This window comes from Moschus berezovskii, chromosome 6, assembly GCF_049115385.1.
Source record: "Moschus berezovskii isolate FMDL1 chromosome 6, NW_MosBer_1.0, whole genome shotgun sequence".
Lineage (NCBI taxonomy): Eukaryota > Metazoa > Chordata > Mammalia > Artiodactyla > Moschidae > Moschus > Moschus berezovskii.
The window spans coordinates 96,248,064-96,265,528 of record NC_142465.1 but is presented as its reverse complement, the minus strand read 5'-3'; the positions used below and the strand labels follow the sequence as shown (position 1 = coordinate 96,265,528).

General features: G+C 39.8%; 2 protein-coding genes across 2 annotated transcripts in view; one reads left to right on the top strand and one right to left on the bottom strand.

Moving 5' to 3' along the window:
- The window catches only part of PLCZ1 (phospholipase C zeta 1), a 54,117-nt gene extending 52,237 nt beyond the window's left edge, over positions 1–1,880 (bottom strand). Inside the window, exons 1-2 of the mRNA XM_055395995.2 lie at positions 1,814–1,880; positions 1,189–1,277 (exon numbers count right to left, since the gene is read on the bottom strand). Coding sequence (XP_055251970.2) covers positions 1,189–1,277; positions 1,814–1,880 — 156 coding nt within the window. The remainder of the gene's footprint in view (positions 1–1,188; positions 1,278–1,813) is intronic.
- Positions 1,881–3,226: 1,346 nt separating this feature from the next.
- Positions 3,227–4,126, top strand: CAPZA3 (capping actin protein of muscle Z-line subunit alpha 3). Its single transcript, XM_055396495.2, has one exon. It carries the CDS (start codon positions 3,227–3,229, stop codon positions 4,124–4,126), a length of 900 nt encoding a protein of 299 aa, XP_055252470.1.
- The last annotated feature ends 13,339 nt before the right edge of the window (positions 4,127–17,465 follow it).

The window sequence follows — 17,465 nt, the reverse complement described above, 5'->3', positions numbered from 1 at the left end:
TGGGAACAGGGCTAGGAGAAATGGCAGCAAAATGGTGATACCCTGGCAACTGGTATATTAGGGAGTACCAAGCTGTCTTTTTTCTCTGAACTGGAACCTGCCTCTGCAAGCATTCCTGGAACTCTACCAGGCTCACTGGTTAGCTCACATGTGAAGGAACAACAAGGGCTTCCCTGGTGGCTCAGACCGTAAACAATCTGCCTGCAATACAGAAGACTTGGGTTTGATCCCTGGGTCAGGAAGATGCCTGGAGAAGGACACGGCTACCCACTCCAGAATTCTTGCCTGAAGAATCCCACAGACAGAGGAGACTGGAGGATTACAGTCCACGGGATTGCAAAGAGTCAGACAAGACTGAGCGACTAACACTTTCACTTTCAAAGTAACACAGGCTTCCCAGTTTAGCTTAGTTGGTAACAATTTCACCATAGATTGTGTTATCTGGCTGCCCATTTCCAAGAAACAAAATCATACTCAGGATGTCTACCTTCCTATCTGGGTTGGCTAGTCTAGTATTCTTGCCTGATTCACCAATAAATTTGCCATCTTCCTAGTAAAAAAACTCAGCTCTAACACGCAACTTTTTCTTTTTTTATGATCTTTCCGTTCATCCTCTAGTGACAGAATTGAGCCAGGTTCCCTTCCTACTAATTCTTCTTTAAACAAAGGGAAGTGAAAGTCACTCAGTCGTGTCTGACTCTTTGCGACCCCATGGACTATACAGTGGGGTCTCCAGGCCAGAATACTGGAGTTGGTAGCCTTTCCCTTCTCCAGGGGAGCTTATGATATAATTCCTTGAAGATGAGCAAAATATGATTTTTCTCGATTGCCCATGCCTTCTATAAACCACTAACATCCAATTCAGTTACCATTTCATCATTTATATGACTTGATCTAATCAGATGACAAATCCTAATCTAATGTGAACATCTGTGCATTCTCAGCAGATTGTTCTAAGCAGATAACCTGGTATTATTTCAAATTTTATCAACAACTCATTTTACCTCTTACCTAAATTCTTTCCATTTTGATTATAAATATATCTAACATAATTAATTGCTTTAATCTAAGAGACTAATCTTTCATATGTATTTCCTGCAGAAAACATACAAGTAGCTATCTACATTTCCTTATATTGGATGAAGTCCTTCCGAGGGTGGGATATGCAGGGGACGGATATTATCTCACCTTAAAAATATATTTCACATGAATAGTATTGCACTGAATATCTAATTTTTCAAGTAATTTCAGAGTTTTTTCTAGGGTAATTTTTCCACCTCTGAAGTCATCTCGAACCATCAACAAAAACCATGTAAGAGACACACCAAAAAAAGAAGTTAAGGAAATTCTCACAGAAAGTCATTAAGTACTCAAAATGACTATAGCATATTTTGTCTCTCTTCAATTCAATGCTTTTCTTCTTCTTTTCAGAGGATAGTCTATCTCATGCTTAAGTGAGAAAATAATTTTATGATAAATAATATTTAAAACAAGACTAAGTAGGTGGTATTCAGTGCTAAAGGTATGAAAGGACATAATAAAATAAGAATTATAGGAAAAGAAGAAAAATTAACATTTGAGAAATGTAGCTATTACTTGGGAAATACAGTCTATTTTCTGAAGACATGACCATCGAGATCTTTCTATCACTTGATCTCTCCCAGTGTCAAATTAATACTCCAGGAAGGTAGGGGCATTAAATGAGCTTATAATATATCATTCAACATAGTTTCTGTTACTGAGAGTTCAATAAATAGTAACCATGTCTGATATGATTACCACCATTATACTAGCCAAATGTCCAACTACTCACATGCCTCCAAAAGCAACTTTTCAAGGGCCATCAGAAAGAGCTGTTGTGTTTTTTTTTTTAATGCCATGGTGAGTGTCTAATTAGTATGAAGGAGAAAAACAAAAATAATCAAGCTTGCTTTATCTACAGAGAAACAACAAAATTTAGGACACTTCAAATTGAAAAAAATAAGATTGAGAAGGATTACTATGACAGTCTGTAAAATCATGAAAAGTATCAGTAAAAATTGTTCAACAATACACTCAATTTCAGAGTGTTAGAACTAATGGGAAGCCCTTCAATTTAATGGCTGTGACTTAATACGGCAAAACTCATGTTATAAGAAAAAGATACAGGAAGCTAGGGAAATTAAGAAAAAATACGATGGAAAAAGAAGGAAGCAGTTTACACTTAAATGAGAGAAACAAGCTCAGGAGTCTTCAAAGGGGATAAATCAAGAGAAAGCAAAGAGGAACAGAAAGGTCTTCTGAGTGGATATTTGTTCTCCATATTTTCATGACCTGAAGTTTCGTTTCTCCTCACTTAGAAGCTTCTCCCCATTATGAGTTGTCACAGGTTCCAAATATAATTAACTCTGCCCCTTGCCAAGAAAGGGATTCGTTGAAACTCATCCGTTGTTGCCACTGCCCCTTTTCTAGAAAGAAAGCAGAAAACACAGTGGTTTGTTGCCTTTGTTCTTTGCAGTTAGCGCAACACTTAAATCCCCCAGAGACTGTATGGAGGTTTGTGGTCTCTGCACTTCACTGCCCTTAAATTTTTTCTGGCTTCTTGCTTATGTTCTGACCATTTCCAAACCCACAATGTTTACAAGAGAGGCAACCCTCGCCATCTGGCATTTTCCCATCAGCCATCATCTCTCATTTTATTTTTACTATTTTGTTTAAACCCCTCAAACCTTTCAGGATAACACGCTTCCACTGGGTTGGGGACAGTTATTCTGAGGGCCTGATTACAAATCACTGCCATTGTGGCCCCCAAAGGGTCAAAGAGCTTCCAAATACTCCCTAGAAACTCTGGGTTGCTTCTCTTAGATCTATGACCACCTATGTGATAAACACAGAGACACACCACTTTATGAAGAAGGCTGTTCTGGAGGCTAAGTTCTTAAAAAATCTTCAAAATTCGTATAGCTGGTTGGCTGGGCACCACGCTGTCAGGTGACTGTCATGTTTTCCTTGGGGTCCAAACGTCCATTGTGATCTCATCAAAAGTTCCATATTTCACAGAGCAAGCTCCTTTATGACTTCATCAGGAGACTCAGAGCTGGCCAGACAACCTGTTTTCTGCATGGTCAGACATGGTAACCTTAAGCTTGAATGTTTAACACCTTGATGGGAAAGGTGCCCCATGGAATGTTCTCTCATCCTCTGAACACTGTTTATTCCAGAAGCTCTGCTTCTGCTGCAACCAAACATGTCACGTAGCACTCTGAGCAGGAAAGAGAAAGAAAAAATAATTCGCAGACTATTGATACAGGCTCCTCCAGGGGAATTTGTAAATGCCTTTGATGATCTCTGTCTGCTTATCCGTGATGAAAAACTCATGCACCATCAAGGGGAGTGTGCGGGCCACCAACACTGCCAAAAATATTCTGTCCCACTCAGCATTGATGGGAATGCTGTCCTCCTGTCTCACCACAATGTCGTGGGCGACTACAGGTTTTTCGACTACCAGAGCAAACTTTCCTTCAGATTTGACCTGCTTCAAAACCAGTTAAAGGACATCCAGAGTCATGGAATCATTAGGAATGAGACGGAGTACCTGAGGACCGTAGTTCTGTGCGCCTTGAAGCTGTATGTGAACGACCACTACCCAAAGGGAAACTGCAACGTGCTGAGAAAAACAGTGAAAAATAAGGAGTTCTTGATCGCCTGCATTGAAGACCACAGCTATGAAACAACAGACTACTGGAATGGGCTTTGGAAATCAAAATGGATTTTCCAAGTCAATCCATTTCTAACCCAGGTAACAGGTAGAATTTTTGTGCAAGCTCACTACTTCAGGTGTGTCAACCTACACGTCAAAATCTCCAAGGACCTGAAAGAAAGCTTGGAGGTAGTGAACCAAGCTCAACTGGCTCTAAGTTTCGCAAGGCTTGTGGAAGAGCAAGAGAATAAATTTCAAGCTGCAGTGTTAGAAGAACTACAGGAGTTATCGAATGAAGCTCTGAGAAGAATTCTACGAAGAGATCTTCCAGTGACCCGTACTCACATTGACTGGCAGAGGATACTCTCTGACTTGAATCTGGTGATGTATCCTAAATTAGGGTATGTCATTTATTCAAGAAGTGTGCTTTGCAACTGGATAATATAAAGGATTGCTCCTGGTAACTGTCTTGATCTGATTCAGTTGTGTTTCTGGGGGCGGGGGGTGGGGGAGGTGCTGTGGTTATTCTCCTAAAGTTGAGAAGCCACCAGATATGTCCATCACTTGGCAGATGTAAATTTTGGGGTGATTTTTGGTTTTACTTTTTTTGGGGGGAGGCCACATCACACAGTTTGTAGGAAGTTGGTTCCCCAGCCTAGGACTGAACCTGAGCCTTTAGCAGTTGAAAGCAGAGTCCTGACCACTGGACCGCCAAGGAATTCCAGATGCAAGTTTAAATTAGGGACAAGTCTTCCAAATCATTTTATTCAAGAAATATTTACCAGTAACTCAAGGAAAGGGTGATGGTAATGTGTTTCATGGTAGTGACAATCATAAAGCCAGAAACATTTATTAGAACCTAAAATGACTTTGTAGAACGTGGCACCCCAGAATTGTTAATATAGATGGCCAGGGTTAAGGCTGTGTAAGTGTGTGTAGGAATGGCTTTTGACTTTCTTTGTAATTGGAGAAGGTATGCAAAGAAAAGCCATTCTACAAATGATAATTCACCTAACTCAACTCACCAACAAGAGGGTAGATTTCAGTCAGTGACATTAGGGTTGGATGGTCCATGAAACCAACAAATATCAAAAATCTAGCTCATATGAAGGACTACTGGACCCCATGGCCACTCCCCCTCATATCCCAACCCCTCAAAAGAATCTGGAATTACTCTAATCTCCAGGCTTTTCTTCAAACAATCAAGTAGAAAAGTTTGACTACCAAGCTTATATAGTCTAGCTCTTATGAAGTCATTTATACAAGAATTTCATGCTGAACCCTGTGCTAGATGATTTACAACAAATTTTTTGTCATTAGGCTGCTACTAGTAGTAACCCCATTTTATATGAGAAGAATCTAAAAATTGAGTCACTGAATTCATCCAGGCACATGGTGAGTGATGAGTGTTACTGATCCCTAGCACTCTTAACCTCTAAGGCAGGGTCCCCAATCTCCAGGATCTAATGTCTGATGATCTGAGGTGGACTGATGTAATAATAATAGAAATAAAGTGCACAATAAACGTAATGTACTTGAATCATCCTGAAACCACCTCCCACCCTTGGTCTGTAGAAAAACTCTTCCATGAAACTGGTCCCTGGTGCCAAAAAGGTTGGACTCTGCTGCTCTAAAGCATTGCAGCTCTGGGTGGAAGCGTGTTTCATTAAAAGTTGTGAACTCTACTCTGCAATGACTCAGGGAAACATTCCACCCAAAGGATACCACTTCCAAGGGAACTAGAACTGATGGGTCGCTCTTTTCTAGCCAAGCAGTCCCCTATCACTTGTCCCAGCAATGTTACTGACCACTTTGTCTGTTTTTTAAGAATTCGAAATCTAAACCTCTCTACTAAGATTGCAGTCGAGCAGTAGCTGGGTCCCAGCCCCACATCCAACTTAGGTGGTAAGCAAAGTGCTTTACAGTTTGGACCCATACAACTGAAAAAAAAAAAGTCAAATTCTATTTAATGAACATTGGAGCCACTGTTTAAGGTTCCTCTGCAAAACTGTCTAAATTTCATACCTCTTTTAATTGGTGGGAGATCTTAGAGAATCTCATGAGGGTGACCCACGGTATATCTTTAAAACAACTTCCCCGTACCCATCCTCAGATTCTGACTTATTAGGTCAGCAAATCTACATCTTGAGCAATTATAGTGATGATTCCGATACAAGGGGCTATAGGATCACATTTTAAGATATATTGCTCTACTCTTAAAGTAACATATCTCTGCTTTCCATTTATTTAATTGAAATCACTTCCTACACAACTACTGTCCGTTGAAGGCTACTTCTACTCCTTCACTGGATTCACCACCACAGGCCAAAGACATCTGTCTGCTTTCATCTGCCATGTTAAAAATTTAAGGAAAAAAAACTAAAGAAAAGCAGCAAAGAAAAGTGCTCTCATTGCACTAAAATATACCCATCTGACAAATTCTTTCACAAAAGTCTGAATTGATATTATGGTTATATATGGAAGTATTGATATTCCAGATTGGTCCAGCATGACTTAATGTTTCATGAAACAATCACAGAAGCATTTAATGCCCACTCTAACAAAAGGGTTTTTATTTTTATTTTATGTATACACAATTCCCCTCCCTCTTGAGCCTCTCCCCATCCCCCATCCCCAACCCAGGTTATCATAGAGCACCAAGCTGAGGTCCCTGTGCTATACGGCAGCTTCCCACTATCTATCTATTAACACAGGGTATTTAAAATAATATTTATTGCTACTTCTGAATATAAAAGTCACATGTCCAAATCATAAAAATGCTTAAAGTATAAAGCATATTGGCATATTTCCTTGCATCCAATTTTATGGAATTGCTTTATATTTTTTAAAATTTTATTTTATTTTTTTTAATTGGAGGCTAATTACTTTACAATATTATATTGGTTGGTTTTGCCATATATTGACATGAATCCACTCCTGGTGTACATGTGTTCCCCTTCTTGAAACCTCCTCCCACCTCCCTCATCCCCTTATCCTCCCTCTGGGTCACCCCTGTGCACCAGCCCCGAGCATCCTGTATCATGCATCGAACCTGGACTGGTGATTCGTTTCACGTATGATAATATACATGCTTCAATGCCATTCTCCCAAATCATCCCACCCTCACCCTCTCCCACAGAGTCCCAAAGACTGTTCTATACACCTGTGTCTCTTTTGCTGTCTCGTATACAGGGTTATCATTACCATCTTTCTAAATTCCATATATATGCGTTAGTGTACTGTATTGGTGTTTTTCTTTCTGGCTTACTTCACTCTGTATAATAGGCTCCGATTTCATCCACCTCAATAGAACTAATTCAAATGTATTCTTTTTAATGGCTTTAAATATTAAGGATACACAGCATATGAAAATTTGTATCCTGTTTTTTTATATAATTTCCTGTATCATATTGTCCCATGTCATTAAAACTCCTTGAACAAATACTTTTAATTATTTACATGATACTCATATTTTCATGTGCAATAACAAGACAACCATTTCTCTATTGATAAATAGTTTAAATATATAGCATTTTATTTCTGTCATTAATTAGGCTATAGTAACTCTGTATAAAGCTTTGCCCACATTCTACACTATTTCTCTTAAGATAAATTCCCTAAAATCACATATTGAAAAGATATGAACATATTAATGTTCTTAGTACATATTGCCAAATTGCTTTCCAGACAGATTTAACAATTTATACTCCCAGTGGTAGCATGAGTGCCTCACTTAAATCTTGGCAATACAGAATATCAAATTTTTTTTTTGAAAGGCAACATACTTTAAAGTAAAACAAGTATAAAAGGTATTTCACTAACTTACGCTCCCTTTAGTTCACTTCAGTCGCTCAGTTGTATACAACTCTTTTAAGACTTCATGGACTGCAGCACACCAGGCCTCCCTGTCCATCAGCAAACCTTGGAGTTTACACAAACTCATGCCCATTGAGTCAGTGAGGCCATCCAGCCATCACATCCTCTGTCATCCCCTTCTCCTACTGCCCTCAATCTTTCCCAGCATCAGGGTCTTTTCCAATGAGTCAGCTCTGTGAATCAGGTGGCCAAGGTATTGAGTTTCAGCTTCAGCATCAGTCCTTCCAATGAATATTTAGGACCAATTTCTTTTAGGATGGACTAGTTGGATCTCCTTGCAGTCCAAGGGACTCTCAAGAGTCTTCTCCAACACCACAGTTCAAAACCATAAATTTTTTATAGTCCAACTCTCATATCCATCCATGATTGCTGGAAAAACCATAGGTTTGTCTAGACAGACCTTTGTTGGCAAAGTAATGTCTCTGCTTTTAAATAGGCTGTCTAGGTTGGTCATAACTTTTATTCCAAGGAGCAAGCGTCTTTTAATTTCATGGTTGCAGTCACCATCTGCAGTGATTTTGGAGCCCAAGAAAATAAAATATCTCGCTGTTTCCACTGTTTCCCCATCTATTGGCCATGAAGTGATAGGACCAGATGCCATGATCTTTGTTTTCTGAATGTTGAGCTTTAAGCCAATTTTTTCACTGTCCTCTTTCACATTCATCAAGAGACTCTTTAGTTCTTCTCCACTTTCTGCCATAAGGGTGGTGTCGTCTGCATATCTGAGGTTACTGGTATTTCTCCCAGCAATCTTGATTCCAGCTTGTGCTTCATCCAGCCCAGCATTTCTCATGATGTACTCTGCATATAAGTTAAATAAGCAGGGTAACAATATACAGCCTTGATGTACTCCTTTTCCTATTTGGAAACAATCTGTTGTTCCATGTTCAGTTCCGTTGCCTCCTGACCTGCACACAGATTTCTCAAGAGGCAGGTCAGGTGGTCTGGTATTCCCATCTCTTTCAGAATTTTCCACAGTTTGTTGTGATCCACACAATCAAAGGCTTTGGCATAGTCAATAAAGAAAAAATAGATGTTTTTCTGGAACTCTCTTGCTTTTGCGATGATCCTACAGATGTTGAATCTCTGGTTCCTCTTCCTTTTCTAAAACCAGCTTGAACATCTGGAAGTTCACAGTTCACTTACTGTTGAAGCCTGGCTTGGAGAATTTTGAGCATGACTTTACTAGCGTGTGAGATGAGTGCAATTGTGCGGTAGTTTGAGCATTCTTTGGCATTGCCTTTCTTTGGGATTGGAATGAAGACTGACCTCTACCAGTCCTGTGGCCACTGCTGAGTTTTCCAAATTTGCTGACATATTGAGTGCAGCACTTTCACAGCATCATCTTTCAAGATTTGAAATAGCTCAACTGGAATTCCATCACCACCACTAGCTTTGTTCGTAGTGATGCTTTCTAAGGCCCACTTTACTTCACATTCCAAGATGTCTGGCTCTAGGTCAGTGCTCACGTTATCGTGACTATCTTGCTCGTGAAGATCTTTTTTGTACAGTTCTGTGTTTTCTTGCCACCTCTTCTTACTATCTTCTGCTTCTGTTAGGTCAATACCATTTCTTTCCTTTATTGTGCCTATCTTTGCATGAAATGTTCCCTTGGAATCTCTAATTTTCTTGAAGAGATATCTAGTCTTTCCCATTCTACTGTTTTCCTCTATGTTTTTGCACTGATCACTGAGGAAGGCTTTCTTATATTTCTTTTCTATTCTTTGGAACTCTGCATTAAAATGGGTATATCTTTCCTTTTCTCCTTTGCTTTTGGCTTCTCTTCTTTTCTCAGCTATTTGTAAGGCCTCCTCAGACAGCCACTTTGCTTTTTAGCATTTCTTTTTCTTAGGGATGGTCTTGATCCCTGACTCCTGTACAATGTCACAATCCTCCATCCAAAGTTCTTCAGATACTCTATCATATCTAATCACTTGAATCTGTTTGTCACTTCCACTGTATAATCATAAGGGATTTGATTTAGGTCATACCTGAATGATCTAGTGGTTTTCCCTACTTCCTTCTTATAAGTCTGAATTTGGCAATAAGGAGTTCATGATCTGAGCCACAGTCAGCTCCCAGTCTTGTTTTTTCTGACTGTATAGAGTTTCTCCATCTTTGGCTGCAAAGAATATAACCAATCTGATTTTGGTGTTGACCATCTGGTGATGTCCATGTGTAGAGTCTTCTCTTGTGTTGTTTGAAGAGGGTGTTTGCTATGACCAGTGTGTTCTATTGGCAAAACTCTATTAGCTTTTGCCCTCCTTCATTCTGTACTCCTTCTAACTTACGTTGCCCTCTACCTAAAAGCATGCCCACAGTGATATTATGGGAAAGAAATCCCATATGAAAATATGAAGGCTAGTATAGTCAGGAAAATCCTGACTTTATATGAAGACTAGTATAGTCAGGAAAATCTACAGTTACTACCTCTTCTCTGAATATTTATCACACACATACACAAATACATTTACATTTAAAGCTTGACATGGATACAAACACATGTACGTATGCCTAGGCATATACATGGGTTTCCCAGGTGGCACTAGTAGCAAAGAAACTGCCTGTCAGTGCAGGAGATGTAAGAGATGTGGGTTCAATCCCCAAGTTGGGAAGATCCCCAGGAGGAGGGCATGGGAAACCACTCCAGCCTGGAGAATCCCATGGACAGAGGAGCCTGGTGGGCTAAAGTCCAAAGGGTCACAAAGAGTCGAACATTACTGAAGTGATTTAGCATGCATGCATACAGGCATATGCACACAGACATACAAAATGCTTCAGATTCTGAAGACTCAGTGTGATATTTTTCTTAATATTCTAGTATTTTCTCTTTCTCAATCCTATTTCCAGCTGGACGGTTAGCTCCATAAGAACATGGACCTTGTTTATCCCAAGTATCTAGTTTATAATTGTCTGTCTTAAGATAGGTACTGAATGAATATATGAATGAATGAACAAATCAGGATAATAGACGCATGACGTGTGGTAGACTTCATCGGGCTTGAGGTTTATTTTGTAAACCGTGAATCACTGCTGTCCCTTTAGGAGCCATGCATTCCTCTGCTTATTACCAAGTCTGACACTGGGACTCTTCATACTAAGGCAGTTGATTGCTTTCTGAAGCTTGCCGCCTCAAGCTCTGATGAAAATCTTTGCTCTTTTCCAACTCCCAATGGAGAGAGATTGTTTCCTCCAACATGTTTAAGAAAATCAAGTTCTCCAGAAATGATGTACAGTATTTTTTTCTAATGTTGCATCATTCTTACACTAAATAAATAACTTTGTTCCTTTACTAGCAAGACACATGCTTTCAAAAAGAGCTCCAACAGCTTCTCTTCTCTGCACTTAAAAACATACTTATTTCCTTCTCCTTCCTAAGAGTCACTGAATTCATGTATGTTCCCTGTGAGGCCCATTCTTCTTGCACACCTGATCCTAAATCCTTGATCTTTTGTCATCCAGGCTCTTGATTCATCGGTTATTTTTTTTTCTTGACTCTTCACATTCTCTACCCTCTCTTAGCTTCTCTCCTCTATAAGTAAATGTGTGTGTGTGTGTTAGTCACTCATTCATGTCCAATTCTTTGTGACCCCATGGACTGTAGCTCACCAGGCTTCTCTGTCCATGGGATTCTCCAGACAAGAATATTGGAGTAGGTAGTCATCCCTTCTCCAGGGGATCTTCCTGACCCAGGGATTGAACCCGGGTTTCCTGCATTGCAGGCAGATTCTTTACCACTTGAGCCACCAGGGAAGTCCATAAGCAAACATACTCAGTTCCAATTATCCTAAAAAAAAAAAAAAAACTTCCCTCTGAATTTTTCAGGTCCTATCACTGTGAAACTTTTCAAAAGATTATCCTATTCTTAGCTTTTTTTCTGTCTCCTTACCACTTATTTTCTTAAAGGAACAGGTTTAATTAAGACTGTGCTATGTTCTAAGCATTCTACCAAGCAATTTCACCTGCCTCATTGAATTCTTATAAGAATCAAACAACAGGGAATTATTTTTTACACTTTAAAAACTAGGAATATTTTTAAGAAATTTGGCCAAGTTGACACAGCTGGTAAGTGACAGAGCTGGGATTCCAAGTTAGATATGTCACACATCAAAACTCCTGCCTTTAACTCCGTGACTTTTCATCCAGGAGTATACTGAAAATCCATTCTTGCAAGTTTTCAATATCATCGTTCCTCATTCCAATGACCTCCACTCAGTCATCATCATGGGAACTTGACTATTTCTTTATCCTGAAAAGCTTTTCTTTCCTCAGTTCTAACTGCATCCTGGTCTCCTAATCTAAGTCTTTTCATTTTTCCTCTTCCACTGTACCCCGCACTCAATCGGACACAGGCATCCTCCAAACTTTAGCTCAACATTCTCTTCCTCTCACATGATCACCCTCATGCACCAAGGTTTTCAGCAACCACCCTTTTCTTCACAATTTTCATCATAATATTCAGCTACAACAGTACTGGATACTCAATCCACACCTATGATTAAGTAGCTCTTCAAAACAGTATTTTTTATAGCATATGTGTCTTCTCTTTGCTCTTGGCTTTCAAACTTGTTGCTTATCTTTTCAGTTTTATTTCATTATTGAACTTGTTGCTAAGCACTAAGATACACCTTGACCACATCTCCCAGGGTAGCTTCACACGAACACATCTCCCAGTTAGACCTGACCTTCAAGAACATCACAGCTCCCCCTTGATCCACACTCCATACGACCATCCCTCCAACCCTGGCCACCTATGTTCTGCAAACAAAAACAAGACATCTACTAAATAATCTTAGAGATGACCCCAATTAACTTGACTGTGCCTCACTTCTACATTCTAATACTACCTAGAAGTCCTACTTATAGTGTGTCAAAGGCAGGAATTTCAGAATTACGTTTTTATTCTTTCCCACCTCTCTCCTTTTCAATAATATGATTTTTTCTTGCCTTAGAATCTCTGTTCTATCATCAATTCAAGGTCAAAACTTCAGGCATCTTTAACTTCCTATTTCCTAAAATCCATTTTGTCATTGTATCTCTTTATTTCTGTTCTTTCAAGTATTTTTCTTATTTTTTCCCTTTCTCATTTATCAGTGAATTTTGTTACTTCTCACATATCATGTTTTCTAACTAGTCTTCTTTTATTTCCTTTTTTAAATCTCTTCTCTGAGACTCTGCCAAATTAATTTTCATAAACCTTAACTGATTATTCACTGGTGTTACAATCTTAATCAAATACTTTTAGAGAATATATACTGACTAGGGGCTACATTTTAAATTTCCTGGCTTAGCATTCCAAGGTCCCCCATGACCCAAGTGCCCCGTATCTTCCATGGATTTAACATGGCTAAACTGGACTTTAGAATTGGACTTAAACACCTTTTCCAAAAAGCCTATGAGAAGCTTCATCACAAATGATCTCTTCACTTCCTACATGTAAACACCTTCTTTCTCTAATTTTGCCATGAAACTTTACCATCCTAATTTGAACATTAGACATCTGTGTTTGTCCTATTCCTTTTAATACACTAAGGAAGGGATTTTGCTTCATTCATACACAATGTAGTGGAAATCTATGAAATTTTGAGTCAGAATATCTAAATTTGAGTTCTGATTCTACCAATCACCTCTTTTGTGACAAAACACAAGGTTAGAATATATGATTTCTTTGATACCCAATTGTTCCATTTGTTAAATGCATGATATTTTACATACAATGTGTGAGCAATAAATGGTTAGTGTAAATGTCCCAGACTTCCTGTAAGTTTTTCAGGTTGGCCAGAGCTTCACAAGCAGTATTTCCTAAAGATAAGAGAAAGGATCTGGGAGCATCATTCCTCAATTCAACCAAAGCTCTCTGTCTTCTGGGAACTGTTTACCAATATCTCTGATTTGGAAATACAGATTAATATTTTAAAGATCTTTCATAGTGTCTGGCACAAGATAAAAATATAATTTCCATGCTATATTTTCCTGGAAATAAATTCTTTGTATCTTATTATATGTCAAATGAAAATAGATCCCTTAAGGAAGCCCTGCATCCGAGGTAAGGAGCAGTGGCTGTGTTTTGCTGGAGCAGCCGTGAAGAGAAACCCCTCGTCCAAGGTAAGAGAAACCCAAGTAAGATGATAGGCACTGAGAGAGGGGATCAGAGGGCAGACAGACTGTAACCACAATCACAGATAACTAGCCAATCTGATCACACAGACCACAGCCCTGTCTAACTCACTGAAACTAAGCCATGCTATGTGGGGCCAACCAAGATGGCCATGTCATGGTGGAGAGGTCTGACAGAATGTGGTCCACTGGAGAAGGGAATAGCAAACCACTTCAGTATTCTTGCCTTGAGAACCCCATGAACAGTACGAAAAGGCAAAAAGATAGGACACTGAAAGACGAATTCCCCAGGTCAGTAGGTGCCCAGTATGCTACTAGAGATCAGTGGACAAATAACTCCAGAAAGAATGAAGGGATGGAGCCAAAGCAAAAACAACACCCAGTTGTGAATGAGACTGGTGACAGAAACAGGGTTCGATGCTGTAAAGAGCAATATTGCATAGGAACCTGGAATGTTAGGTCCATGAATCAAGGCAAATTGGAAGTGGTCAAACAGGAGATGACAAGAGTGAACATCGACATTATAGGAATCAGTGAACTAAGATCGGCTAGAATCAGTGAATTTAACACAGATGGCCATTATACCTACTACTGTGGGAAGGAATCCCTTAGAAGAAATGGAGTAGCCATCATAGTCAACAAGAGAGTCCGAAATGCAGTACTTGAAGCAATCTCAAAAATGACAAAATGATCTCTGTTCATTTCCAAGGCAAACCATTCAATATGGTAATCCAAGTCTATGCCCCTGTCAGTAACGCTGAAGAAGCTGAACAGTTCTATGAAGACCTACAATACCTTCTAGAACTAACACCCAAAAAAGATGTCCTATTCATTATAGGAGACTGGAATGCAAAAGCAGGAAGTCAAGAAACACCTGGAGTAACAAGCAAATTTGGCCTTGTAGCATGGAATGAAGCAGGGCAAAGGCTAATAGAGTTCTACCAAGAGAACACACTGGTCATAGCAAACACCCTCTTCCAACAACACAAGAGAAAACACTACACATAGACATCACCAGATGGTCGATACCGAAATAAGATTGATTATATTCTTTGCAGCCAAAGATGGAAGAAGCACTATACAGTCAGCAAAAACAAGACTGGGAGCTGATTATGGCTTGGATCATGAACTCCTTATTGCCAAATTCAGACTGAAATTGAAGAAAGTGGAGAAAACCACCTGACTTTCAGCTATGACCTAAATCAAATCCCTTATGACTATACAGTGGAAGTGAGAAATAGATTTAAGGGACTAGATCTGATAGATAGAGTGCCTGATGAACTATGGATGGAGGTTCGTGACATTGTACAGGAGACAGGAATCAAGACCATCCCCAAGAAAAAGAATTGCAAAAAGGCAAAATGGCTGTCTGAGGAGACCTTACAAATAGTTGTGAAAAGAAGGGAAGTGAAAAGCAAAGGAGAAAAGGTAAGATATACTCATTTGAATGCAGAGTTCCAAGGAATAGCAAGGAAATATAAGAAAGCCTTCTTCAGCGATGAAAGAGAGGAAATCAATAGAACGGGAAAGACTGGAGCTCTCTTCAAGAAAATTAGAGATACCAAGGGTACATTTCATGCAAAGATGGGCTCAATAAAGGACAGAAATGGTAGGGACCTAACAGAAGCAGAAGATATTAAGAAGAGGTGGCAAGAATACACAGAAGAACTGTACAAAAAAGATCTTCATGACCCACATAATCACGATGGTGTGATCACTCACCTAGAGCCGGACATCCTGGAATGTGAAGTCAAGTGGGCCTTAGAAAGCATCACTATGAACAAACCTAGTGGAGGTGATGGAATTCCAGTTGAGCTATTTCAAATCCTGAAAGATGATGCTGTGAAAGTGCTACACTCAATATGCCAACAAATTTGGGAAACTCAGCAGTAGCCACAGGACTGGAAAAGGTCAGTTTTCATTCCAATCATGAAGAAAAGCAATACCAAAGAATATTCAAACTACCCCACAATTTCACTCTTCTCACACTTTAGTAATGCTTAAAATTCTCCAAGCCAGGCTTCAGCAATACGTGAACCATGAACTTCCAGATGTTCAAGCTTGTTTTAGAAAAGGCAGAGAAACCAGAGATCAAATTGCCAACATCTGCTGGATCATTGCAAAAGCAAGAGAGTTCCAGAAAAACATCTATTTCTTCTTTATTGACTATGCCAAAGCCTTTGATTGTGTAGATCACAATAAACTGTGGAAAATTCTGAAAAAGATGGGAATATCAGACCACCTGATCTGCTCTTGAGAAACCTGTATTCAACTAGGAAAAGGAGTATGTCAAGGCTGTATATTGTCACCCTGCTTATTTAATTTATACGTAGAGTACATCATGAGAAACACCAGGTTGGAGGAAGCACAAGCTGGAATCAAGATTGCCAGGATAAATATCAATAACCTCAGCTATGTAGATGATACCACCCTTACGGCAGAAAGTGAAGAAGAACTAAAGAGCCTCTTGATGAAAGTGAAAGAGGAGAGTGAAAAAGTTGGCTTAAAACTCAACATTCAGAAAACTAAGATCATGGCATTTGGTCCCATCCCTTCATGGCAAATAGATGGGGAAACAGTGGAAACAGTGACTGACTTTATTTTGGGGGGCTCCAAAATCACTGCAGACTGTGACTGCAGCCATGAAATTAAAAGACGCTTACTCCTTGGAAGGAAAGTTATGACCAACCTCAGTTCAGTTCAGTTCAGTCGCTCAGTCGTGTCCGACTCTTTGCGACCCCATGAATCACAGCACGCCAGGCCTCCCTGTCCATCACCAACTCCCGGAGTTCACTCAAACTCATGTTGACTCAAACTCATGACCAACCTAGACAGCATATTAAAAAGCAAAGACATTACTTTGCCATCAAAGGTCCGTCTAGTCCAGGCTATGGTTTTTCCAGTGGTCATGTATAGATGTGAGAGTTGGACTATAAAGAAAGCTAAGCACCAAAGAATTGATGCTTTTGAACTGTGATGTTGTAGAAGACTGTTGAGAGTCCCTTGGACTGCAAGGAGATCTAACCCGTCCATCCTAAAGGAGATCAGTCCTGGGTATTCATTGGAAGGACTGATGTTGAAGCTGAAACTTCAATACTTTGGCCACCTGATGCGAAGAGCTGACTCATTGGAAAAGACCCTGATGCTGGGAAAGATTGAGGGCAGGAGGAAAAGGAGACAACAGAGGATGAGATGGTTGGATGGCATCACTGACTCGATGGACATGGGTTTGGGTGGACTCCAAGAGTTGGTGATGGACAGGGAGGCCTGACATGCTGCGTTTCATGGGATTGCAAAGAGTTGGACACAACTGAGCTGCTGAACTGAACCGAAGGAAGCTCCAGGGATAAGATTTGCTTTCAAATTTAATCAACCAGGTTTCCCTGGCAGCTCAGTGGTCAAGAATCCACCTGCCGATGCAGGAGACATGATTCAGTCTTCCTTGGTCCAGGAAGATACAACATGCCACAGAACAATGAAGGCTGTGGGCCTCAACTATGGAGTTTGTGCTCTAAAGCCTGGAAGTCACAACTATTGAAACCCACGAGCCCTAGAGCCCATACTCCACAACAAGAGAAGCCACTGCAATGCAAAGCCCGTACATTGCAGCTAGTGTAGACCTCACTCGCTGCAACTAGAGAAAAGCCCTCACAGCATCAGTAAAGACTCAGCACAGCCAAAGATAAATAAGTGAATAATTTAAAAATTTATCAACCTATGTCCCAATAAGAAACAGATACAAATACAGATAGGATTCTTCAAAGAAAGTATAATGAAGGGATTATCCACAAAG

Bases quoted from the DNA above. Each gene is read 5' to 3' on its own strand.
- CAPZA3 (XM_055396495.2), top strand. From the start codon at position 3,227: ATGTCACGTAGCACTCTGAGCAGGAAAGAGAAAGAAAAAATAATTCGC.